The following is a 25,723-nucleotide window of genomic DNA, read 5'->3' on the forward strand; positions in this document are numbered from 1 at the left end:
TGATATGAAAACTATATTCAGAGCACCAATTTGTTGATCTAGCGGGGTGTGAGGTGGCCTTTAAAAAATCACTGATAAATTAGACCCGTTTGCCCTAAACATAAAGAACGCTTTGTTCAACTTAATAATAATAGAAATTACCTTGATTTTAATAACGATTTAGGTCCGGATACCAAAACGCATTAACAACCTAAGGGAGCGTTCAAGTACGTAATGAAATTTTTTAAGATTTAAGAAGCTCCCTGCCCCCCATGTAACACACCATAACGTTTTTCTGTAAACCCCCCCCCCCCCCTCCTCTCCCTTAACGTTACGTACCATTTAAGTGACCATTAATGTCACAATCATGTTAAACAAAGTAATACCTTTGTGATTTTATTGTTTAAATAACCCCCCTCCCGCCCATGTAACGCACTGTAACGTTTTAAAAGACTCCCCCCAAATTGCGTTACGAAATTCTTGAACGCTCCCTAATCTATCTTAGTTTTTATAATATAATTCAATAAATATCTTTTGATATTACGGGAAATTGATTTGTTAATAGGCAAAATTTATAGTTTTTAACCGATACATTTACGAATGTTAGCTATGCCATTAAATCTGAAAATTTATGTAAGAAAGTTTTAGCGCAAACGGGTCTTTGAGAGCCCCCACCCCCATACCCCGCAGCCCACAGACATCATACCATACTTTATATTACATTATGTACATCACAAACCACATAACATTAGGTTTATTACGAAATAAATGTATATTTAAAAATATATATTCTAAATAGGATGGAAGAGAAACATCTAAACGACAGGTCTTTGATTCGTTTTCCGCTGAAAAATTTTATGTTAGGAGTTGGAGGCCACAGAAACGTGTCTAGTTCAGGTTGGATGTCGTATTTGAAAGGCCATATATATAGACCAGCAAAACATATATATATAGAGATAAGTACATTATAATGTATGAGTGAATATGATGTCACTACAATATGAATAGAGTTCAATTCTATGGCGTGAAAAACAGTATTAAGAAGAATTTAAAAAGGTTTTTATTTCGTAATAACCTAGTGTTGTACACCTCAACATCAAGGTACTGCGCAATCATATTAACTTATTTCTCATAAAATATTCTGCAGTGTTTTGTTAAATTGCTATGGGCATACGAATATGTATTGGAATGTACATTACATTTATATACAATAATATAGCTGGTAACGGAGCTATTAGCTATAATACTGATCGAGGATTTTGAGATAATTCATTAAAAAAATTTAAATGCATTAAATGTTGCCAATACACGTGTTATAAATAAAATTATACTAGCTATTCACGTCTTCCAATTGAAATTTCAATTAAAATAAGCTCAGCAGTTAAAGAGTATACAGTATTATAAAATATTACTTCTATGTTCAGTCATTGTTTTAAATACTCTATTATATACAAATGTACAATAGCGCCAACTAAAGGCGCTAGATGGCGCGCAATCGTAACTACGAAGTGAAGATTTGGCGCTAGAGGGCGCGCGAGCGAGAAAACGGCGGCTCGGAGGCCGCTCGCCGCTGTCACACGGCCGTGTGTCGAGGCGAACCCTCTTCTGCGTCTGAGTCCTCGAACTCGCATAGATGGGCCGATAGCTCGCTGCCCGAACCTCCGCCCGCGCCTAACAGCGAGTGTCTCTCCTCTGCAAATTGAAAATAATAGTTCTTCAATTCTAAGTTAAATTACCACCCAGTTCATTTAAAGAACGTAATGTTATTTTGGATGTATATTATGCATCTTTCTCTTCAGGAGACATGAAACTAAGGTTACTATTTTTTTGCAATTTTATTTATTGATTTACAGCATACGTGGGCCAAATATTAACTAAAAATATTATAAATCTATTTGTCAATGCGAAGGTAAGTAAATAATTTATAAATTTGCTCGCTCGGTACGCTGTTTATGAAAAAAAAAGGGTGCGTGTACTTATATACGCGCATAAGAAGTTATGCTTCTATGGCATTATTAAAAATAGTTTTTGATTGCATGCAAATAATTAATTACAATCAAATAATCAAAGACTGGAAAAGGAGTCATTATAGTCAATAAAGTTCAGTTTACATTTGAAAATTAAATAAATAAATATTTATTATTATTCTCTTACATTAAGTGTAACATAAATTCTATTATTATTCGAACGTTGTTTTCAAATTATGTCCAATGCCGTAGCATCTTCCGTGGGCAACTTCATTCTGTTAATTTTGTGTCACGGTGCGCGCACATCGTAAAATTTCACTCTCATCAATTTTACATAACGCGCCTAAAGAAGTATAACTTCAAAAATCTGTTTGTATCGGGGGCAAACTGCGTCCTTAGTGTCCGTTTGCATATTTCATTTAGACTAATTATTGTTGTAAAATGTTCTTAGAAGTCGCACTACAGACAACGCTACAAAATGTTTTAAAAATAAACGAATATTTTAGTAGTTCAACTCACCGAGCATAGTTATGAGGCTATGAGCGTCCGTTTCACGGCGCACTCTCGTTACGCATTCCCCGCCTCCCTCCAACCCCTCACCTTCGCTCGTGAGCCCGAGTTCCTCTCCTAGAAGATATGACGACGCTGTAGAAATAAAAGTTAGAGAATATTGCATTATATTCATTTATTTATTTTTAGATCTTTATCAACATCCCGCATCTTCTGAAGAGGCAGAAAAACTTAACATTTCTTTTGTGTGACAGGATTACACGTTAAAGATAGTAAGTAGATTAAATATAGATAAGATAAACTTTGAGGCCTCACCGTCCGTAAAGGGATGCGACTCGAAGTCCTCCGGGGCTGAATCGGTGTCGAGCGGTAGTGGAGGGAGGGGCGGAAGGGGCGGCTGCGGAGAGCGTAGCGGAGATGGCGGCTCCGAAGAGTCGAGACGCTCCGACCCCGGTACCTCGCTGATGCCGGGGAGAGCTCCACCTCCGCACCAGTCCGAGCAATCCCAGTGGTACCCGCCCACCAGGTCACCGCCCATGCCGGCGACTGCCGCGCCTACCGCCACGCGACGGGTGCTCGCGGGAGATGGAGCGCGCACTCGTGGTTTGCAATTCTTCAAATCTGTAAATAAAAAGAAATGTCTATGAACTAGGTAAATGTAGCATATTCTTTGCATATCATCGTAACGATGTTCAACATATGTAATTAACATTAAGGTTGGTAATGACATTTAAGTTAGTAGTTTCTAGCAAAATGAATATCGAAGTTATGTCAAGAAACTCATTCATATTCATGGTTTTAATTGAATTGCGCCGATTTTCACTAAAATTTTTAGATAAATTTATATTGTTGAAGCTAACGTTTAAGCTTCTTTTAATAAATAAATAAATATTTTTTATTAGATTTAAATTACCATGTAAGTGATTAGCGTCTCTTACCGTTGTAGATCTTATTGTCGACGAAGGTATGCAGATGCATCTGCTCGGACCAGGGCTTTCGGTCCAAATCGACGTTGAGGTTGAGATTGCGGCGATAATCAGGCGGAAGCCCCTCAAGCTCGTCGCCAGCCGAGCCGTACGACCGCAACGTCTCTAAGTTGTTGAGCGGCGCCGCACACGACGCCGGGCGTTCACGTCGCACCGCTTCCAGGTTCGATAGTTTAGTCACCGGCGGTTTCTCCAGAGCGCTGTTGAGCGGCGGCGGTGGAGGCCGAGTTCGACGGGCTCGAACGCAACCTACTACGCCACACAGCAACGCCAGCGCAACCACAGCACCCACTGCGCCTAGAGGCCAGCGAGCATCGAGAACCCAATGCCACGCAGCGACTAGAGCGCGCCGGCCGTCAACCGACCCCGCCTCGCCGGCCGTAACGGCATCCGAGTAGAGCGGGTTACCACAGTTCATTCCGGTCTTGTCGGGCGGGCAGAGGCAGCGGAAAGACCCGGGCTCGTTTAGACATGTCGCGCCGTTGAGGCACGGCTCGCCGGCGCACTCGTCTACGTCGTACTGGCACCGAGGCCCGTAGTAACCTCGACAGCGACACGACGGGCCCCACTCGCCCTCCTCGCAAGCTCCGCCGTGGGCGCATACGCCCTCTGCGCACCAACGCCCGCGCTCACAGCGCGCACCCTCGAGTCCTGCGGCGCACGCGCAGCGGAACGAGGCGCCGCCTGCAACGTCGCTTTCAGGCGAGCATAAGCCGCCGTGAAGACAGGGCTGCGACGCGCACGGGTCCGTGTCCAGCTCGCAGTCCCGGCCTACGTATCGCGCATGGCAGTCGCAGGTGTAGCCGGATGACACTTCGCGGCACGTCCCGCCGTGCTGGCAGGGTTGGGCGGCACAAGCGCCAGGAGGTGGAAGAGGTGCACAGGTGGGGGCGACCTTCGCCCGGACGCTGCGCACTAGTTGGACTCGCCCGTCGCGTGATGTGCCACCCTCCTCTAACGGTAGTCTCCATCCGCCCACTTTTAAGTCAGATATGCAGCCGTGGAACCCGTAAGTCACCTGAAACGATTTATGAAAGTGGTATAACAAAATAAACGCCGTAAACGTAAAATGCAACATTTAGCACACGGAAAGCATACTCCTTTTAGTAAGCGTACCTGTTCCGGTGCGAGAGCGTGAACGTGCCTCTGCAGGGCGGCACCTAAGAGTAGCCGGTCTGCCCGGACGTCTAAGACGGCGGCCGGGGGCGGAGAGCGCGCCTGCGCCGATCGGCGGTCCACCGTCAGGCGAGCCACGGCACCGCGACGCTCCAACCGCACCTCGTGCCATGCTCCGTCCGCTACGGTCCCGCCGGCCCGCAAGCGCGCCTCTCCCGCGCCGAGCTCCCAGCGCGCCTGAATCGTTCCTTCCACCACCTCCAGTATCAAGAAGTCTACTCGCCCGCCGGCCCACAGCAGCGTGCCGCGAGGAGCGCGAGTACGCAGCCGCAGCGACAGCACCAATTCATCGTCAAGAAGTCGCGCACCTTCTACCACGCCCCTTTCAACGCGATACGCCAGATACCCGTCGCCGCCTAACTGTAGGACCGCCACGGCGGAGTCGTCCGATGGAATCGACGACGTAACCTCTGCTGCGATCGCTTCGCATCTTTCTCCCGTGTAGCCCGCTGCGCAGGTGCACTCCCCGCGAAGCTCGTGTGCCGGCGCAACGAGAGCGAACACGTCGGCGGCAACGACGCGAAGCCGCGCCGCGCGTAGGTGTAGGCGCTCGACACATACGCCGTGCACGCAGCCGCCGCACGTCGCGCGTAAAAGCTCCTCCACTACGAGACGACTACGTTCCTCGAGGCGCTCCAGGTGCGCGTGCAGTCGACGCCGGAGCGCATCGGCCGCCAGCAATCCATCCCCGCCCGGCTCGCGCACGGCGAACGCTACGTCTAGGTCTTGCGCGACTTGTCTCTTCTGTCGCCTTCCGCCGTCCTCGGCGGGCTGCACGCTCAGTATAATTACGTCGCCAGGTCCACAATCGGTCGCCTCTCGGACGGCTCGGATGAAACCTTTGCGATGGCTTAGGATGAAATCCACGTCGGTCACCTCTCGGAAACGCACCACAACTGCCTGCGCAAGCATCTCGTCTGATATTAGGACGATGGAAACTTTAACAATAGCGAAGCCTCGAAACTTTCCGTCATCGACGGTCGCATTGATTCGATAGTCCCCCACGTCGAGGCGGGGGGCTGCACGTAGTGTTCCATCTGCGGCGTCAACGTCGAAAAGGCCGGCCAGCGGGAAGGGGGCCCCGTTTGGCGACGCCAAGGAGTAGCGAAGTGAATCGTAAGCGTCGCGATCAGAAGCAAACACACGACCAATGACGCCGCCCGGAAATTCGTCAAGGTACGAATTGACAACCACCTCGAGAGGCGTCACCACGGGTGGGTGCTGAGACTCCTCTATGATCTGGATATACGCCCACGCATCAGAAAAAAGAGGGGGCGTCCCGTTGTCGAACACTCTCACTTGTAGGATGTAGCGGTCTTTTATCCGGTGGTTGAATCGGGTGGCTGAACGCAAGTAGCCGTCTTGCTCTATTCTAAATGCGCCCATTTCGTTTCCCGTTTGTATATCGAACGTGTACGGGGCTCCGTTGGGGCTCGCATCGGCATCGCTCACGACGAACTTTAGTATTGGATGTCCCAATGATTTGTCCTCTTGAACGACAGCAGAGTAATTGTTTTGAGCGAACAAAGGTGGGTTATCATTGGCATCCATGACTTCGATATCGACAGTCGCCGTCGATTCTAGAGCGGGTATCCCCCGGTCGGTCGCGCGCACCTCGAGCACATAGTGCGACGTGGTCTCGCGGTCTAGTTGCGCTAGCACTGACAAGTAGCCGGTGTCGAGATCGATCGCGAAATGGCCTTCACCGCCGCGCGCGATTGAGTAGGAGATGCGACCATTATCAGCCGCATCAGCGTCGTCGGCGATGAGCTGCAACACACGAGTGCCAGGTGCTGCGTCCTCGCGCACTCGCGCCGTGTACGACGACTGTGAGAATGATGGCGCATTGTCATTTCCGTCCAAAATGGTGATGTTCAGAGTAGCGTGGTCGCTAAGCGGAGGCGCGCCGCCGTCGACGGCTTGCACAGTCAGGAAGTATTCGCGGCGTCGTTCGTAATCCAGCGGACGGGCGACGGACAGCACACCGGTGGTCCGATCGAGTGTAAAGTCATCGCGGCCGTCGCCGGCGACAAGTGCATAATAGACGTCAGCGTTTACACCGGCGTCGCGTGAAGTTGCGCGCACGCGCAGCAACTGGGTGCCGGGAGCGTCCAGTTCGGGCACGGCGGCCGCATACTGGCGCAACTCGAATTCGGGTGGGTTGTCGTTGACGTCGGCGACGGTAAGGCGCAGTGTGGCGGTGGCGCTGAGCTGCGGTCGTCCACCGTCAACGGCGCGAACGACGGCCCTAACCTCGGCTTGAGTCTCACGATCGAGCGTCGCTCGCAACGTCACCACACCAGTCTCCGGAACGAGCTCAAAGAATTCATTCTCTTCAATGAAAGAATATCTGACGGAACTGTTTTCACCGAGATCAGCGTCCGTAGCATGGATCTGGAATCAAATTATTTTAACGATATATACATATTAGGGAAATATTGCTTAGCAGTAACGCAATACACCCAGCTTTTTGAAAGCCAGTTTGGCATAATTCGATAACATAGATACTATTTTCAAGAAGCAAGCAATAACAAACCTTAGCTACAAGCGTCCCGAGTGCGGCATCCTCGGGCAAGGTGACGCTGTAGAGAGGCGCGGCAAAGCGAGGAGCATTATCGTTGACATCATCCAGGGCTAATTGTAGTTCTGCGCCACAGCCCCATTCAGGTCGATCGCGAGTCTGCGCCTGCGCACGTAACTCATATCGTGCTACCGTCTCTCTGTCCAGTGCGGCTGCCACAGTCACCACGCCGGTTTCCTACAGTAATATAATTTTTATTAACATATATATCCGAGAAGGATTCCTATCCTTACCTTTCCCCAATTTTGACAGCAGGAAAATTGGAGATTAGTTAGTAAGCAGACGTACCTTATCAATGGCGAAGTGTTCAGCATGTTCCCCGGTGAGGAAGAATCGTAGACGCGCGTTGTGTGGCTCGTCGGCGTCGCGCGTTAGCAGTTCAGCCACGCGCGTACCCGGTGGTGCATCTTCTGGCAATCGGGCCCGCAATCTGTGTCGCAGGCAGTAAGGCGGGTTGTCGTCGACGTCCAGCACAGATACGCGCACCGTGGCGTATGCCGTAAATTTTCCGTCTGTGGCCGCCACACGCAGTGTGTATGCGGCTTCCGTTTCGCGGTCGAGCGAACGCGCCACAAACAGCTCGCCCGAACCGCGTATCTGGAATCGCGCGCGTATATCGCCTTCCGCTACGAAGTACGCCAGTGTACCAGCTGTGATATCCGCGTCGCGCACAGCCAGACGTACCACCACAGTGCCTGCTGCTGCGTCCTCGCGAACCTATAACCATATACACTTACTTTAAATTGCTAAATTTTTATGTTATGTAAGGTAGTGCATATATTTTTTCATATTTTCACGCTCTTGTATCAAAAGATAGACGGTATCCTTACCGAGACCACAGATATAAATAAAATAAAATAAAAAAATAAAATATCAACTGAACACAGATCTTCCTAGTGAATATACTCTGATTTTGAATTCCGTAGAATTCTGACAGCTACAATTTTTGACATGTCAGAGATTACAAACCTTTTTGGCCGGGCACCTTTTTCAATTTCAATACGAGTCTGAACATCTGAGTCTATACATACATTTTATTTGTTAGTGGATGTATCCATTTTATTAACTGCGGTGCTCCACATAAAAAGTGGTTTTACGGCGAGTGCTAATTACGTCCCTTTTCATACGGTCACTTGAGTAAATAAATATTTAGATTTACCTTTTTGTATGTAAACGGAGCAGTTTATTTTGTATTGCCCTCAAATGAGTTAAGATTGTCCATTTTTGGTGGAGAACTTTTTTAGTAGCAACACTTATAAAATGTCAGAATTCTACGGAATGAAATATCACAGTTTATATTCTATTGTAATGCAAAAGCATAAAAATCTACAATGTTAAACATAATTAATTGATAATTCTGATATACAATACACATAATACAGCATTTATGATACATCTAATTGAAATTGAAACTTTCCTTTAGTGAACTTAAAAACGCTCAGTTATCAGACATCAAATACGGGTGGAATTTCGGTAAGAAAACAATAAATACCTCAGCCTCATAAACCTCCTGAGTAAAGACAGGTGGGCAGTCGTTGTAGTCTAGCAGCCGCACAATTAATTCACCCTTTGCTGAACGCGGCTGAGCCCCTTGGTCAGAGGCGCGCAAAGGCAAGCGGTACTCGGCGCGCGATTCGCGGTCCAAAGGTCCCGTCACGCGCACCCATCCCCCGGCCTCAACTGCGAAAGGCACCTCTTCCGAACTCTCCAGAGAGAACCGTACCTCGCCGTTCGACCCCGCGTCTGGGTCATCCGCCATCACTGTTCAGCATCAAATCATTGTCAATAGTATTGTTAAAAAACTTATTAGTTACGAAAAATATATTTAGTATACCAAGATGTGCAGAGTTTTAGTCGAAAAAAGGGAGAGAGCGATTGAGACCGATTGAGAAAGAGTGAGAAGCGCGAATAGAAATTCAATTTTTAAAATTAAAATTTCGTGAATAGAATTTATGACATATTAGTATTTTATGCAAAATAATTTATTGAATTCTCAAATGACTGAAATGATTCTAAAATTCCACGTGTTTTTATTATCGAAGAAATAAATTTAAAACGTTAAATTTGTATTAATTTTCGACACTAAATATTTTAATGACAATTAAATTCATTAAATTCCTAACATATCTTCCTTTTTCCCTCCCTCTAAGTCTCGGAAATCTAAAGTTTAGATTTGTATAAATATGAACAAGATTTAAAAATTAGTTTGCCAAAGAAGTTTCACTTCTGGCATGTGTACTTTGTACGCACGCACTTTTTTGTTTCATATTTGAAGTACTTACGCTGGATAAGGCTAGTGTGCGGCGGTGTATTCTCTGCGAGGTGCAACATGTATGGTTGAGAGTGGAATTGCGGCGCATGCTCATTTACGTCGAGTACGTGCAGCCGTGTCTGGACGAGCGTGCCTGGTGCTGGACTGCCTTCGCCTTCAGCGATGATTCCTTAAACACGATATAAATATGTCTATTAGAAATCTTTATTTCCAACATAATAAAATACATATTTTTTACCTGCATAGAATAATAATGAAAAATTGATAAATAGAAGGTTACAATAAATTTAAATAGATTGTGCCAGTGTAACCTTAATATTTGCAGCATTTTCTAGTTGTCTTTATTTACATTGTTTCGATAAGTATACCGGTGTTACATTCTTGTGCCGGTGTTACATTCTTGTATAAATTGCTCAACAACCATTTACAGAACAGTGACCTCTTACAGGAAATCAAATTTGTCGTCCCTTACTCATTCCCTAGGTTTAAAATCAACAATATATTCCAAATTCCATCTGCCAAAACCAACCTAGGAGTTCAGGCACCTCTCGTTCGAATTCTTCGCGATTTCAACAAATTGAACACAGCGTATCCAGAGCTGGATATATTCGGTAGTGGGCTGATCGGTTTTAGAGAAAGCATTGTGGGGTGCCTTTCTAGAACCTAATTTCGCTGTTTTTCTGATGATTTTTCTTTTTTTTCTGCACAGTGCCATAGTTGTTGAAAATTTTATTTTATGTTTATGTTAAAAAATTGATTTTATTTTAATGTGTGCTTGCATTGTCGTGTGTGTTTTAGTTGTGTTTTTTTTTTATTTTTTATTTGATTTTTTTACTGAGAAACTTATGCTTGCATTAATTGTCACACATTTTAGATGTGGGATTTTGTGAAATATTTGGTGGACTTAGGACTGTGTGTGATGTTGTGGGCTTATAACTAAATAAATAAATAAATAAGTATAAAACCAAATGTCTAATTCAATTTTCAGAGTAATCATTATTGTAGGGCTCACATAAAGCGATAACGAACAGCTATTCATAAAAATATGTGTAAAACAAATGTAAAAATGCCTTACTCTGCACTTGGGACTTAGTGACATAATGAATGAGAATATAGGAAATTCAAAAGCCTGTTGATACTCACCGATAATATGGTCTTGGGCAGTCTCTCTGTCAAGCGGGGCGGCGAGCAGTAAACGTCCATCAGAGTCGAGCGTGAAGAGACGTTCGTCAGCTCGGGCAGTGGGGGCGAGACGTAAGCGTGGCAGAGGGCCAGAAGGAGCACGCAGTTGAGCAATAAGGGTTCCCGGCGTAGCGTCCTCGGGTAGGAATAAGTCGGGTGGCGGTTGCGCCAACCGAGGGGCGGAGTCGCCGGAAGCCAGCAAAGCCACCTGCACACCGACCTCACCCGTCAGCCCTCCGCCATCACGCGCCACCACCCAAACTTGCACGCTGCGTCCCGCTGCAGGTAACATTTATTTTTAAGAACCATACAAGTTGGATGAAATACCATGGTGCCCTATTAGCTAGCTAGCGAAAAATTTTAATAAGAAAAATGAAAATCAAGAACACACACAAAGCTTAATAGTGAGTGGTCTTATGTTAATTTAAATACATTTAGTTTCGGAAATATTTCAAAAATAAAAGAATAAAAAATGTGGGAATGTGTATTTTAAGTTGCCTAATTATTCGTTTATCTATTTATTATTTTATACACTAACAATATATACTTAAAGAAAACCTTACTTTGGAAACAAAACATGCAGAGTAACATCACGAAAACAGAAAAATACAATCATAACTTTTAGAACAAAGAGCAAAGGTACTAAGAATAGCGATATAAATTTAGAATTTATATAATTTTTACAATAAAAAGGTCTTACCAAAACCAGAGGCGTTACGTGCGAAGGCCAACGCGCCGGTGAGAGGGTCGACGGCGAAAAGGCCGGTCACCTCAGCTTCTGAACCACGCTCATAAAGCGAATACTCGAGGCGCGCGTGTTCAGGCGCATCAGCGTCGCGGGCTGACAGTGTGAGAAAAGGAGCAAGCGGTGACCGGTCAGCTCGCACGGAAGCACGATATTCGCGCAGTGGAAATTCGGGTGCGTTGTCGTTAACGTCAAGCACGCGTACGCGCACGCTGGTCTGACGTATGCGGCCACCGCCGTCCGCCGCTAGCACGGGCACGTCCCATTCGGCACGCGCCTCGCGGTCAAGTGGTACACGTGCGCTTAAAGCGCCACTGGCTGCATCTATCGAGAAGGTCTCCCGCAGTTTTCCCGACGGGATCGAGTATGTTACGCTGCCGTATTCGCCACCATCTTCGTCGTATGCCTTAACCTGTAATCGTAATATAAAAAACTATCAAAATATGCAAACATTTTAGGAGCAACTATAATTATGAGGTATGTTATCATTGGTATAAACATGTATAGATGTGTGAAAGATAGTTTGCTGCTTACCGTGGTTAGTAATAGTGGCGGCGACTGGTTTTCTAGTGCACGGGCCTCGTGTATAAGGTGCGGGAAGTGTGGAGGGTTGCGGTTGGCTGGCGCTGGCGTCAGTTTGACTCGAGCGAACGCTGCGCGCGCTCCATCTGTCACCGACACGTTAAGCGAACGTGCGCTGCTGGCGTTGAAAGCTGTCGGCTCGACCAACGATAGTACACCCGTGAGTGGGTCTACCTTGAGACCGCGCTCGGCACCTTGCATGGCGTAGCGCAGTCGAGCCGCGTCACTCTCGTCCGGGTCCCAAGCTGCGACACGCCCCACCGCAGTACCACGTGCAGCCTCTTCCGAGACCAATGCTGTCACAACGGCTCGTTCCATTCGCGGCGCGCAGTCGTTTACGTCCTCCACTGCAAGCAGCAGCTTACTTATTGACTATTTAGTTAAACGTTCCGATTACCGAAATAAGTACAGCATTGCATAATGCATATGCCTAATAATAATAATAATAATTTATTTTTTGCAAGAATATGGTACAAAATGTTAAGGTGATACAATCGTAAATCGTTCGCATATTCTGGCACACACGATGGCGCGCAAATTTGTCTTAATTCTCCTATTCCATTACTAGTACAGTACTGCATTACTACTGTATGATGCGGGTATTTTACTCACCAGTGATAAAGAGATGTGCGGTGGTAAGCAGCGCTGGACGTCCGCCATCGGTAGCTGTGAGCAGCAGGTGGTGATGCGCCACGAGCTCAGCGTCTAGTGGCGCAGCAACGCGTACGGCGCCTGATGACGCATTGACGACAAACTGCGAGACTGCCTCACCCAAGAGCCCCGATAGTGAGTATTGAACTTCGCTGTTAGGTCCTAAGTACGTAACGAAATGAGTACGAGCGTTTTGTGTGAACATACACTTATTGCATTTATGTCAATTTTAATCAAGCTGTCTCACCCGTGTCATGATCGTCGGCGCGAACATTGATAACAAGATCTCCAGGCGCGGAACTCTCGAGCACAGCGGCGTGGTACTCGTCCCGCTCGAACTCTGGCGCGCAGTCGTTGACATCGAGCACGGTCAGCGTTACGGCCACTTCAGCCCAGGCGCCCGATACGCCATCCGTGGCGCGTACGCGTAACTCGTGTGACTGAGCAAGCTCGTAGTCTAGAGCGCCGCGAGCCGATAGCGTACCTGAAACGCAAATATATCAGACCATGTGCCGTCCGTTTTGCTTTCAAAATAAAACCAAGCGGGATGATAACAACGATTCCGGAAGCGTCAGTGCAAATGAAAAAAAAGTGCAACGACGACATTCAAAGTGAGATTTCACAAGACGACCATTTCATAAATCAAATGTGCGCAATGAGTGGATGCAGATTTTAACCAAAAGAACACCGACTGAGGCGAAACAATAAATATTCTCAAACAAAGCAAATGAGTTAGCTTCCGAATGCCGGGATGGGCGGTCAGTACTCACACGGGCTAGTTCCCCCGTCTCGGGCTGCGGGAGAAAACGAAGAAGTTAGTTAGTAGGAGGCTAACGAGACTCGTGTGGCGAAGTGGACTAGGTATTGGTCCTCACCTGTTTCAAAATGTATTTCGAAGAGATCGAGGTCAGCGTCGGCGCCTGAGGGCGCATGAAGCGTATAAATCAGTTGACGTGCGAGCGGCGACAGCGCCCGTAGCGGCGGTCCTAGCGGTACGCCCGGCGCTATGTCTTCACGTACGTCCAGCGACACATGCGCTCGCTCCCAGCGCGGCGCAGCGCCACCAGGCCATACGTGCACCGTGACCTCGGTCTCTGCGGCGCAGGCTGGCACGCCACCATCAAATGCACCGATGAGCAGCGTATACTGTTGCCGCTGCGCGTCTACGCTCTGTTTCAGGGTGATCTGCCCCGTGCGCCGGTCAACACGAAACAGCTCTCCGTGTCCGCGCTTCATCTCGTACCGCACCTGCTCAAACATAAAAATATTACTTTAGCTGTAGTAATAGTTCTGCACCTGTGTGCTAATGTGTTTTTTATTTTTGTGTGATAGTAAAGTTTCAGTTTTGATATTTGACATTATGATATTCTGAGTTTAAAGGCCTGCGTGATGTTATGATTCGCCAGTACGTACCTCCCCGTTGTCGTTAGCATCGGCGTCGACGGCCTCTACTGTCAGAACTTCCGTCCCAGGCTCTGCGCCTGCCAGCACTGCCGCCACGTACGGTCTCCGCACAAAGACTGGGCAGTTGTCGTTGACGTCCGTTACAGCCACCGTGAGTCGAGCGCGCGCCACGCGCCCTACGCCCGCTGCCTGGACCAGAAGCACGTACGAGGCACGTTGTTCTCGGTCCAATGCTAAGCCCGTGCCTCGCACTGCGCCCGATGTGCGGCCCACTTCGAAACCCTCAGTAGGGTTCAAGATCGTGAACTCGATGTGCTCGTTAAGCGCCGCTCCTAGCACGTCGAGGACAGCGATAGTCACAGGTTTTGTCGAATTTTCCATTATCGAGGCGTAGTAGTCTGTCTTCTGGAAGGCGAGTCCCGAGTTGTCTGGCTCGCGCACCTTCACCAGCAACCGTGCGGTGGATGATAATTCGCCATCGGAGACGCGGACGCGCAAATGGTGCTCGGCGCCAGCGACTAACGCAGCCGGCTCTGCCACTGCTAGCTGGCCACCAGCAGATAGCGAAAAAGCGCGCGCATCGCCCTCGATCACGTCGAAGCGTAATAGACCGGGCCCGTCGGCGTCGGTGGCGGCTAAACTCAGTATAGCCACGCCTTTTACGCTCGGAAGTAGCACCGTGGCCTCGTATGACGGCTGAGAAAAGCTTGGAGGGCAATCGTTCACGTTCGTCACGTCTACTGTTACGTGTGCCACGCTGTCTGATGGCACCCTAGGGTTTCCCATGTCCACGACCTGAGTGATTTTTTGTTGTTAGAGTTCTTAGTATAAAAAAATATATATGTAATTACGTGTATGAAGATTTTGAAACCAACTTAATAATCTATTCTGTACTCTCTTACATTTCCTAAAAACACATATTTATAAATAATAAATAAAGTTTTTATGGTCCCATTAATTTACAATGGATTATTTATTTTATATTGATTGGAGGAAAGGAATAAGTACTTTTTAGTTTCATATAAATGTGTATGTGTGCATTTATTTTGTTTATTTTAAATGGTATTTTAATGCGGCCACGTTCTGTATAAATTATATGTAAAAAGACTCGAGTAATATTGCATTGATAGGTAGATCAAGAATATAGCTTTCTGTTCCAACATACTTTCAAAAAGTTAGTGAAAATCACCTTAACAGTAAACCGATGGATCTGTGCAGTCTCGTAGTCAAGTGATGCTGCAAGACGAAGCGCACCGGTGAGCGGATCAACGTGAAAGAGACGCGCGGCAGAAGCGTCTCGGATCTCAAAGGCGCGCTGGCGGTTGGCCGGCGAATCTCCATCGCTGGTGGTCAGCACAAGTGGTGCACGGCCTGCTGAATCCCACACTAGGGCCCCGGGCTCGCTCGCCTCGGAGACAACGCCCCGATAGCGCGTGCGCGTAAACACCGGTGGGAATTCATTACGGTCGATTACGTGTACAGTGACACGCGCTTCTGCGCTGCCCCCACCCATGTTAAGCGCGGTAACAGTCAGGTTGTAGATGCTTTGCTGCTCGTAGTCGAGCGGGGCCGCTAGGGTGAGCAAACCGGCGGCTGGATTGAGGCGAAAGTGGCCGTCTCCACCGGCTAACGCATAGCGGACCCCAGTTGGGCTGCGCGCTTCCAGTGTCGCTACCAAAGTTCCGCGCGCGGCGTCTTCAGCTACCTCGCACCGCACCTCAGTCGTTGCGAATCTATAAACATTAGTCGTTATTACTGTTGAGCGTTAAAAATAGTACAGATTCAGGTCTTTACAACTAGCTATAAATATAAAACCTTACAGAAACAATGCAAGCTTTTATTAAAAATACAGTTATGAAATTTTAGAGAGAGATGCACCATGATTCCACAATAAACAAATTGCTTCTCTAGAATTTCGAAATTGATGTAAACAAAAGAAACGCATGCATCACTAATCTACATTTGCGCTATTTATCTCCCGCGCTATGGAAGAGCTGTCCGTGTCGTTAAACAAGTAGTTTTTCTTAACATGTACCTTGTCATTTCGTAGTATTTTTATTGTGAGAGAGAGTATTCATTATTGTAATAAATTATGTACATAAGGAATGCAATAAAGATTTGAGTTTGAGTTCGAGTTTGAACAAAAGCTACTATTGGTTTCACTATAAGTAAGATTGTTTCATTATTTCTTTGGAGACTCTACTCTCTCTCAACTAAGTCAAACTTTTTTTTGTCCTTTAATGAACTGGAATAATCTATGTTAGTATACCTAGGCGGGGCGTCATCTGGGTCAACAACCAGCACGTGAAGCGGTACTGTCGAAGCACGCTCAGCGGGCGGAGGCCCGGCGGCTCGCACTTGCAGAGTGTACTCGCGTGGACCAAGTGCCGGTAACGGTCGCACTAGCCTCACATCACCCAAATCCGCATCCACGGTGAACAGTCCAGCGGCTTCGCCTGTCCCCGCTAATGAGTAGACAGGCGATGCACCACCCGCGTCTCGCTCTGCGGCGCGTAAAGGAGCGATCAGCGTGCCTGCCGCCGCTCCCCGCGCCACTCGAGCTTCCCACAAACGCCGGCCCCACGATGGCGCGTGTTCGTCTGCGCCAGCCACGCGTATCGTTACACGTGCAAAAGCAAGCGAAGCTCGCGGCGCCTGATCACGTGCCCAGACGGTCAGCTCGTGCAACGCGGCCGCCTCGCGGTCTAAGGGCGCGGCTAGTTCGAGGACGCCGCTCAGCTCGTGTAGGCGAAATAGGGCGAGGCTGGCCGGCGCGCGTGCTGCGTGGATCCCATAAAGAAGACGTTCGTCGGTTCCAGCGCGCGCTGTCAGCGTTGCAAGAGCGATTCCGGGTCGACTAGCTTCCGAGACTTCCAATTCCCAGAGGTCGCGAGCGAAATCAACGCCTCCCTCGTTGGCATCGTTGACGACAGAAACGTGCAGAACAGCGAATACAGTGTGCACACCGTCGGTAACAGATACGTTGAGACGATAGTTAGCGCACCGCTCCCAGAGCAGCCGGCGCGCCAGTACTACACTGCCGTCCTCGCGCCCCACCACAAAATCGTGGTCAGGATCACCATCTGAAACAGAACGAATTACGTTGCAGACTATGTATGTTATGTGTGCTCCGGTACAGATAACGCCATTCTAAAAATATATAAAAGTGTAACGGTAAAATTAAACGAGACTAACCGATGATATCATAGTAGAGGGGATCGCCGTCGGGATCTGAAGCTTGTAGTAACGCAAGCAGGAAGCCCGGAGCGTCGAGCTCCGCAGCCTGTAGCGGTGGCGGCGGTCGAAGCGTGGGCGGTGCGCCTCCTCCAGCACGTACAGCGCCCCGTACACGCACCCTTGCCACGCCGCAACGAGGACGTAGCGCAGAGTCACAGGCGCGCACCGTTACGTCGTAAGCCAGATGCGGTCCTAGATGCAGGTCAGGTGCGGCGTAGAGACGGCCAGAGCGCGAGTGCAATCGGAGTGCATCACGCGCTCCGCCGCGTGCTCTCCAGCTATAGCGCACAGTCCCGTTCTCCGCTGCGTCATCATCGAGTGCCGTCACCTATCGATTCAGATTAATTATTAAAGTCTTATTAAATTCTTTCATTTACGTGGGGACAAGAAAATAATGTATTAATAAGTCACGATTACCGTTGTAACGTAGATATAATCATCACTAGGTTCCTCGTCCCAAGAATCCCACGAGAGGCGCGTGCCCGAGCCTTCCTCGTCATCCTCCGCGTCTGTGTCAATGTCAGCCTCCGCACTAGCGTCGAATGAAGGTGCATCACGTTGTGTGAAAGCGTGTGGCGGCACGCGGACGTCATAAAATCGCTGCGTGAATGCTGGCGCATGATCGTTAATATCGGTGAGCGAGATCCGCACACGCGCCGTCCCGCTTAACTCGCCATCCGACACGGATACTTCCAGCGCATGCATAGCCGCCGCCTCGCGGTCAAGCGCCCGACCCGTAGTCACTATGACCCCTGCGAAACAAAACCCTATAGATTATACCGTTCTGGAGGAAGTAAGAAATTTTAAGATGGGGCTTACCTGTATCTTCGTCTATAGAAAAGAGCCCGTCGGGGTTGCCAGCGCGGATTGAGTACCGCAGATGCGGCGGGCGTGGCGCTGCATCAGTGTCGTGCGCCGTGACTTTTACAACGTGCGTACCAGCGGGGCTGTTCTCAGGTAAACGCACGCGGTACTCGGCATGCTCTGGCCACGGCGCCATATCGTTGACATCCTCCACCTCGATGTACACATACACGCAAGCGTGACGAGGCACTAGGCCGTGGTCCTGCGCGCATACAGTGAGCCAGTACTCGGCCGCCGTTTCACGGTCTAGGGGACTTGCCGTTCGAATGACACCTGTGAAAAGCGACACTGTCTAGATTTCTTCTTGAATTGTACAATAGGCATAAAGTAAAGGCGTATTCGATGACAATAAACCGAGCACCGTAAATATGTTGACTCTTTGAAACAAAAGAATACTAACCTGCGTCATCGATCGAAAAGTGTGGCATTCCAGATCCAGCAAGAATATAGTAGGCGAGGCGCGAATCACGGCCAGGAGGGTCTGCATCATGAGCTGCAGCACTGAGAACGCGAGTGCCGGGCCCTGCATCTTCCTTTACTTTCGCCTCCAGTGCAAGGCGTGAGCTGAATGTGGGTGTATACGCATTCTCGTCCACGTCAGCCACCTCAATAATAAGCGTGGCTTCGGCCCACAGCGCGGGTTGTCCACCATCAGTCGCACGCACCGTGACGCCATACACCTAACGCATATGCTTCATTTAATTTATGTCATTAAAACATGACATCACTGCATATAAGAAAAAAATAATTTGTATTTAACGTTAACATTTTTAAAAACTCTAATATATACCTGTCTCTCTTCGTAGTCTAGCCGGCGAGCAGTACGTAACGTTCCCGAGGCGGAGTCAACAGTAAAAACAATATCGTCTGCGCCCTGGTCTGGCAGAGAGTAGACCAAACGGCCACCTGCACCCAAATCGGGGTCGAAGGCCTCCAGCACAGCTACCACGCTGCCGACGGGTACGTCCTCGCGAACGCGCGCGCTGTATGATGCCAGCGCGAATCGCGGTGCCACATCGTTAACGTCGTCTACGGTCACACGCACAGCTGCTTCCGCTGCAAGCCCGCCGCCATCAACAGCGCGCAAAGTAAGTTCATAAACAGCGCGCCTCTCGCGGTCTAACGCGGCGCATACCATCACAACGCCACTCTCGGCGTCAACGCAAAATTCTCCATCGCTGCCGCTACTGATGCTGTATCTCACTTTTCCGAAGTCCCCACTATCTCGATCCGTTGCATTCGCCCTAAATATCGCCGTTCCGTTAATGGCGTTTTCAGTAACCCGAAAGCTAGCCAGGGTCTTTTCAAAACGAGGTGCATTGTCGTTGACATCTAACACAGTAACTGGCAGGAGACGAGACGATGACCGCTGCGGCACGCCTAGGTCGTATACTGATATGTTCAGGTAATATTCGTTTTCCCGTTCTCTATCGAGGTAGCCAATAACTTTCAGTTCTCCCGTGTCAGGATCGATCCGGAAGGCAGAGTCAGCGTCTCCTCCCGATATCGCAAACACCAGGAGGCCGTTGTACCCGAGATCACGATCCCGAGCGTGCAACCTTACCAGAGACGTACCAAGCGCAACAGATTCATTCACTTTTATCTCAATAGGAAAATCAACGAATTCTGGAAAGTGTAAGTTCTCGCCAAATCGTGACGAAGCCAACGGAAAGTCCTCAGCGAAATCAATTGGGGCGTTGCTGCGCTCAGCAGCGGCAAGGACGTCAGTGAGACGACGTGCGACGCCCGTGTCACGGCATTCCAGGCTGCTCAGGTCGGCGCTACCGCTAACAGTGTTACCAGCAACCAAGTGCAGAGTAAGCGAGGCTGCGTCAGCGAAATGGGTTCCATCTGTGGCCGTTACATTGAGTATTCTTGTTTCAGTGCGAATATCACTAAGGTCGCAAGATAAGCTCAATATTCCCGTTGTAGTATCGAGAGAGAAGCAATTGTCTTCATTACCGCCGACAACTCGATAAGACACCGCGTCCCCAGAATCGAAATCGATTGCTGACAATGTTACGATCTCGTGACCAATAGCAAGCCTCCGTGGTAAGTATCCAACACAATCCACACGTTCGAACTGAGGTCTGTTGTCGTTGACGTCTTTTAAACGGATAGTTAGTCTCATTTCAGCTTGTCTCCGGTATGGCAGGCCCCAATCACTGGCTCGAATTTGTAATGTATATTCCCGACGCATACTTTCATAATCCAATAGTCGTGTTGTTCTTACTGCACCAGAAAAATGATCGACTTCAAAAGGTACCGGTTGTAAATTGGCGATGCTGTACGATATGTACGCGTTTTCTCCAGAATCAGCATCTCGAGCGACCACTCTCGCAACGATAGCTCCGCTGGGTTCGTTCTCAACGATGGTTACTTCCATTTCATCTTTTTCAAATACGGGATCGTTATCGTTGGCATCTAATATTGAAATTTTTACTTTTGCCGAAGACTGTTTCCGAGTTCCGGCATTTCCATGGTCAATAGCCGAAACTGTAAGAGTATATAAAAATTTCTCTTCAGCATCTAGAGGAACGACCGTATACAAAACACCGGTATCAGGATTGACAATAAATTCTCCGCCTTCGTTTCCACCAACAATTTCAATGTACACTAGGGCATTTTGTCCTTCATCTCGATCCGTCACTTTTAGTCTGATCACAGGTGTATTAGGCGGTGCAGTTTCAGGAATGCTAGCTTCATACACTTCTCTGCTAAATACGGGCGCGTTATCGTTAACATCGGTTAAAGTGATGGGTAAGGTGAGGTAGGAGGAGCGTGGCGGCTGTCCAGCGTCGGTGGCACGTAAAGTCACATTATAACCCTGAGGTGCGCTCTCCCGATCCAAAAGGGCATGTACGACTAGGTCATATTGACCCGGTTGCAAAGAAGGACGTATTCTGAAGTGACCGTCCGGATCCCCGTCCACTATATCGAGATAAGCGATTCGACCATGTTCACCTACGTCACGATCTGTCACCTCAATGATAGCGTACGTTTCGGTCGTAGAATTTTCAATCAGTTCGGGAAGTTTTCTGACACTTAATTCTGGAGCATATAAATTTGCTTGTTTGACGTTAACTATAACGGACGCTCTTGCAGCAGGAGCTTTTTCTCCTAGGGACAGCAAAGACGCTCGATCGTGTGCCAGCACGTCGATATCATGACGTGTTTTCTCCGCGAAAGATAAACTTCGCGTGACAGTCAAAACTCCGCTGGTAGGGTGGATCGCAAAGATTTCCGTGTGTTCCGCCAGGCTATAGTAAATTTCACCGTTGATACCCAAGTCCGCATCTTCAGCTGTTACTCGAAGGACGCTTGAATGCAGAGGGGCGTCTTCGGCCACGTATACTTCATATTCGGTAGGATAGAAAAGGGGACTTAAATCGTTCTCGTCGGAAACAGTGACGGCGACGAGCGTGTCAGCCTCAAACTGTGATCCATCAGGCGATGTTGCAGTGGCTCGTACTGCTAGCATATAATGGTCGCGACGTTCACGGTTGAGTACAGCTGTGTGCCCGGCGCGTGTGCGCACTGATAGGAAGCAGAAGTCTCCCACTACCTGTTCTTCCAACTTGAACAGTTTGTCGCGGTCACCGTGACGGATACGAGCGCGCACGCGCGTGCCATGTACTGGAAGGCGCAGGCCAAATGCCGCGGTGCCGGCAGGCTGATCGGCGAAGGTGCGCGGTGGGCTGTTTTCCGGTATGCTCACGTTGTAAATTGTGTGGGAAAATTGAGGCGGGCCGGGCCCCGCACCGCGCGCGCTGCATAGCGCCGCCAGCAAGAGCAGCGCGCGCGCACTCGCCATTCCTCATCCGGCTGTCTGTAAAAAGAAATCGATCAAAATTAAGTTGTTCTATATTGTATGATAATATTTATTCAATTAATTTCAAACAAATTTGCAAACATTTACGAGTTATAAAAACATCCTCATAGGTTTTTTTAGAAGATATAGGTTAGTTCTGTATATTAATTGTTGTGTCTAGCTATAATAATATTTATATTTAATTTCGGAGTTTTTTTTATATAACACAGACTTAAGAAATAAATAATATTTATCGTTTATAAATACATTAACATACATTCTAAAGTATTTAAATTAACTGTGTTTCTAAAAACATTTTTTTAAATGTTTAAAATATTATTTTCTAATTTTAATTACTCATTTTTACTAACGTAATACATACCTCATGAAGCGCAGACAATAAGATGATTAGACTCCAAGCGCTGAAAACAAAATACGCTGATTATATATATAAACTATTAATAAAATTTTAAAAAAAATATTGGTTGTTTGTAAAGTAGGTTTACGATCGAGATGTTTACGTGATAACGTCTTATTGGTGATATAAGTTTTTGGGAAGTAAGGAATTAATGAAGATAACAATTTTTTCAAATTTTAAATTACATCTATCGTTTTATTCACACTTTTGATGATAAATTTCGGGTGTAAAATGACAAGTCGAATAAGTTGACTATGATATACATTTTTCTTCATACATTCACGGAATGACTGGCAGCGCTCGAGATGAGACGGGAGATCGGTCCGTCTCTCTCTCGTTATACCTGCGATCGCGCTCGTGAGGTTTTGGTGTGACACAAGTTTCTGAACATGTCACCCGACTAAAACGATTTTAAAGACGTTATCACGTCAAAATAAAAAAAAATAGAATAAAACTGTAAATCGTTGGGTTGTCGAGTTTTTTTTTTTTTAATAAAAGTAAAAGATTTTTAATCTAGGGTATTCCAGATCTACAGAAACAGACGGTTCCATGGATCAATGATAAAAGCCTGACTTGTAAATATAATTATATTGTGAATAAAGTTTTTGGCGTCCATTTGTATTAGATTTATATTGATTGGAACCCACAAAAAAAAGCGGAAGCATGTCGGTCCCAAGCAAACCTGGCGACGTACAGTTGTAGATGAGGTAAAGATCCTTTTGAAGTTATACTTCTTTTGGCGCGTTAGGGAAAAATGATGAGAGTAAATTTTTAGGATGTGCGCGCGTCACAAAAAACCGACACCCTAAAGTTAGCTATAGTCAACATTTTAGTTTTTTCTACAATTTTTTTTTTAAAGATTTTTATCTTGTTACGCCAAAGAAGAATAACTTCTAACGCGTGTACATAAGTACACACACGTTTTTTTGTACCATTCCCCTTAATAATAATTAATGTAATAATTTTGGCCTTCCTAAAATTATTATGCCCCACATACATTATTTTTAATATTAAAAAATCTGAAATGATAGGTTTAAAAAAATACTAGGAAATTGTTAACGAAACACAGAAAGTAAATTTTCAAAATATAGATTGAATAACTGAAATTCAAATTCCAAATAATTTTAATAAATTTTCGACACTAATGAAATACCTTAACAATCACATTGCACCCCAGTATAGATGAGCCCCTGATAGAGGCTCCTGTGCCCCATCCAGGGGTCATAAGTCAAATAAATCATAAGATTTATAAATAAAAACGGAATTATATATTTATGATTCAGCTACTGAACTTTCAATAATAATTAACGACTTTTAATTATAAAAACCAGAACTATTAACATACGATTAATATAACATTTGCATGCCTATTTCTAAATGGCAGATTGTGCGGTTTTTTTTAATCAATCTAAATCCACTTTCTTTGCACATAAACGATTTGGTATTATTATTAGCGCGGTGAAGTCGCAATTGCTATTAGTACATAGTTTGTATGTTTTATTACAAAAAATATTCTTCTTCAACGTGACAATAATTGCAGTTCTGGTATTGTGATATATCGGTGATATCTCGTTCTAAGAACGTGTATAGGCGGCGTGTTTGTTCTGAACAAAACAATAGCTGTGGGAGCGTGCGGAATAATAATCGCTTGTAGACGACTCGCATACTTTTGCTTTCTTCCTATTTACAAACGGAAACTGTGTCGAGTATTGTTCTAATGTGATTTAAGTTATGGTTGAAATCAGTCAGGCCTGAAGCTTAAACGCGCTCTCAGTGCATTATATATAGACATAGACATTTATTACATACGAAAACACACATACATAAACACACAAAATAACAATACTCGAAGAAAAAATAAAATAAGACATCAATAAAAATTAAAAATTCCCTTTTGCCATTCGGTTCGCTTCAAGTGTGCAATGTGTGTGTACTGTGGTTGTAATTGGCCCTGGCTCAGCATTATGCTGAGGAGCAGAAAGTTCCACAGCGCTGGTCATTCGGCCAGAGACCACAGCAGCTAGTTTGATATAATCGGAAAAATAGCGGATCAGAACCTATATTTTGTATGAAACGATTACATGACGAAGTTGATAAAGCTTTTGCTAATAAAGCCTTGAATAAGAATTAAGGAATTATTATTACTTATGGTCGTTCTACATACACCACGCTACGAAATGAAATAACAAAGCTCGTGAAACAAGTTTTATTTTGGGCGATTGTCGCTAGATGGAGCTTTTCACAAGTGCAGTTAAATAAATATCTTTTAAATATATTCAATTAAAAGAATTAATGCATATGTGGAGTTTTAATGTATGAATGGTAAACCAACATATAAGGTTTTGTTTTACATTTAAAATAAATAATAATATAGTATGTAAGTAAACATATGGATGGCACAATTTTAACGTCTTTGTCACAAGTTTTTATAATATTACGGTTAAATAAATAAAAAATGTAAAGATATTGGTACAATAGTTCAATAATTTTCTCATTTCCGCGACTTAATTATATAATGAATTTTTTTTTCAATAGAAAATGTAGTTTGATAGATGAGTTTTTAAATAATTATAAGTGTGGTAAGGACGAATTATAAACTTGTTTTGCTTGCTAATAAAAATATAATTGAATTCATTGCATTTGTTTCTTATAGAAGTATACTTATAGCAAAACATTGAATATTACGGTAGTTCTGAAGTTCAGTTAGTGAGAACCGGCTGCAGCAATAGAGCGCGTATGATGACGTCACTAGCGGCGCCTGCGCACCGGTCATCGGCCTGACCTTCGCGCTTCACTCACTCTGATCTTAGGGACTCGCAACAGTGAACCTACTGTCGATACAGAATAAATCGATCGACACACTTAATATTCATACATTCTTTAATGTAGGGCATTAGACACGAAGTCCAAATTACAAAAAAACACAACAAAAACAAACTTTTATATCAAATAACTGATTAAAAGTTTTATAAAATAGCTGCAAACGAATCTACGGGACAGCCATTAAAGGCAGTAACAGCAGCCGAATCACCACAGGTGCGTTGCCGGCCTTTGAATATTTTGTTTGTCACTTAGAACTATACTTTATCTAATCGCGGTAGTTCATTAATCGTATCATGGATTAATCATGGGATGTAGTTAAACTCTATGAGCTAAAATCGGGGTTTGAAGTTTTGTAATAAAGGCCGTTTTACAATAGGTGCACGATTATTGATTCAATCTATATGCGTACTTCACCTTGGTCTAGCCTCTATGTAATAATTGCCTATAAAATCCTGAAAATATATCTAGAACTTCATTTACTATGGGTTAGAAAGAGTTTTATAGACCGAGAATCTATAATAAATATTTTCTGCAC

At 46.1% G+C, this 25,723-nt stretch overlaps 1 protein-coding gene across 2 annotated transcripts in view; it reads right to left on the reverse strand.

Moving 5' to 3' along the window:
- Window positions 1-304: 304 nt before the first annotated feature.
- Window positions 305-25,723, reverse strand: part of LOC125059080 (fat-like cadherin-related tumor suppressor homolog) — a 35,352-nt gene continuing 9,933 nt past the window's right edge. Inside the window, exons 2-26 of one of the 2 annotated variants that reach the window (XM_047663280.1) lie at window positions 22,330-22,369; window positions 18,927-21,965; window positions 18,537-18,816; window positions 18,092-18,409; window positions 17,690-18,024; window positions 17,231-17,600; window positions 16,305-17,118; window positions 15,225-15,768; window positions 14,045-14,830; window positions 13,507-13,879; window positions 13,402-13,425; window positions 12,876-13,115; window positions 12,593-12,790; window positions 11,933-12,327; window positions 11,354-11,810; window positions 10,615-10,932; window positions 9,482-9,640; window positions 8,692-8,960; window positions 7,488-7,916; window positions 7,155-7,376; window positions 4,559-7,012; window positions 3,395-4,460; window positions 2,772-3,077; window positions 2,466-2,591; window positions 305-1,671 (exon numbers count right to left, since the gene is read on the reverse strand). In XM_047663280.1, coding sequence (XP_047519236.1) covers window positions 1,553-1,671; window positions 2,466-2,591; window positions 2,772-3,077; window positions 3,395-4,460; window positions 4,559-7,012; window positions 7,155-7,376; window positions 7,488-7,916; window positions 8,692-8,960; window positions 9,482-9,640; window positions 10,615-10,932; window positions 11,354-11,810; window positions 11,933-12,327; window positions 12,593-12,790; window positions 12,876-13,115; window positions 13,402-13,425; window positions 13,507-13,879; window positions 14,045-14,830; window positions 15,225-15,768; window positions 16,305-17,118; window positions 17,231-17,600; window positions 17,690-18,024; window positions 18,092-18,409; window positions 18,537-18,816; window positions 18,927-21,950 — 13,626 coding nt within the window. In that variant the 5' untranslated portion in view covers window positions 21,951-21,965; window positions 22,330-22,369 and the 3' untranslated portion in view covers window positions 305-1,552. The remainder of the gene's footprint in view (window positions 1,672-2,465; window positions 2,592-2,771; window positions 3,078-3,394; window positions 4,461-4,558; window positions 7,013-7,154; window positions 7,377-7,487; window positions 7,917-8,691; window positions 8,961-9,481; window positions 9,641-10,614; window positions 10,933-11,353; window positions 11,811-11,932; window positions 12,328-12,592; window positions 12,791-12,875; window positions 13,116-13,401; window positions 13,426-13,506; window positions 13,880-14,044; window positions 14,831-15,224; window positions 15,769-16,304; window positions 17,119-17,230; window positions 17,601-17,689; window positions 18,025-18,091; window positions 18,410-18,536; window positions 18,817-18,926; window positions 21,966-22,329; window positions 22,370-25,723) is intronic. The other variant, XM_047663281.1, reaches the window with a different exon arrangement.

This window comes from Pieris napi, chromosome 19, assembly GCF_905475465.1.
Source record: "Pieris napi chromosome 19, ilPieNapi1.2, whole genome shotgun sequence".
NCBI classification, from domain to species: Eukaryota; Metazoa; Arthropoda; class Insecta; order Lepidoptera; family Pieridae; genus Pieris; species Pieris napi.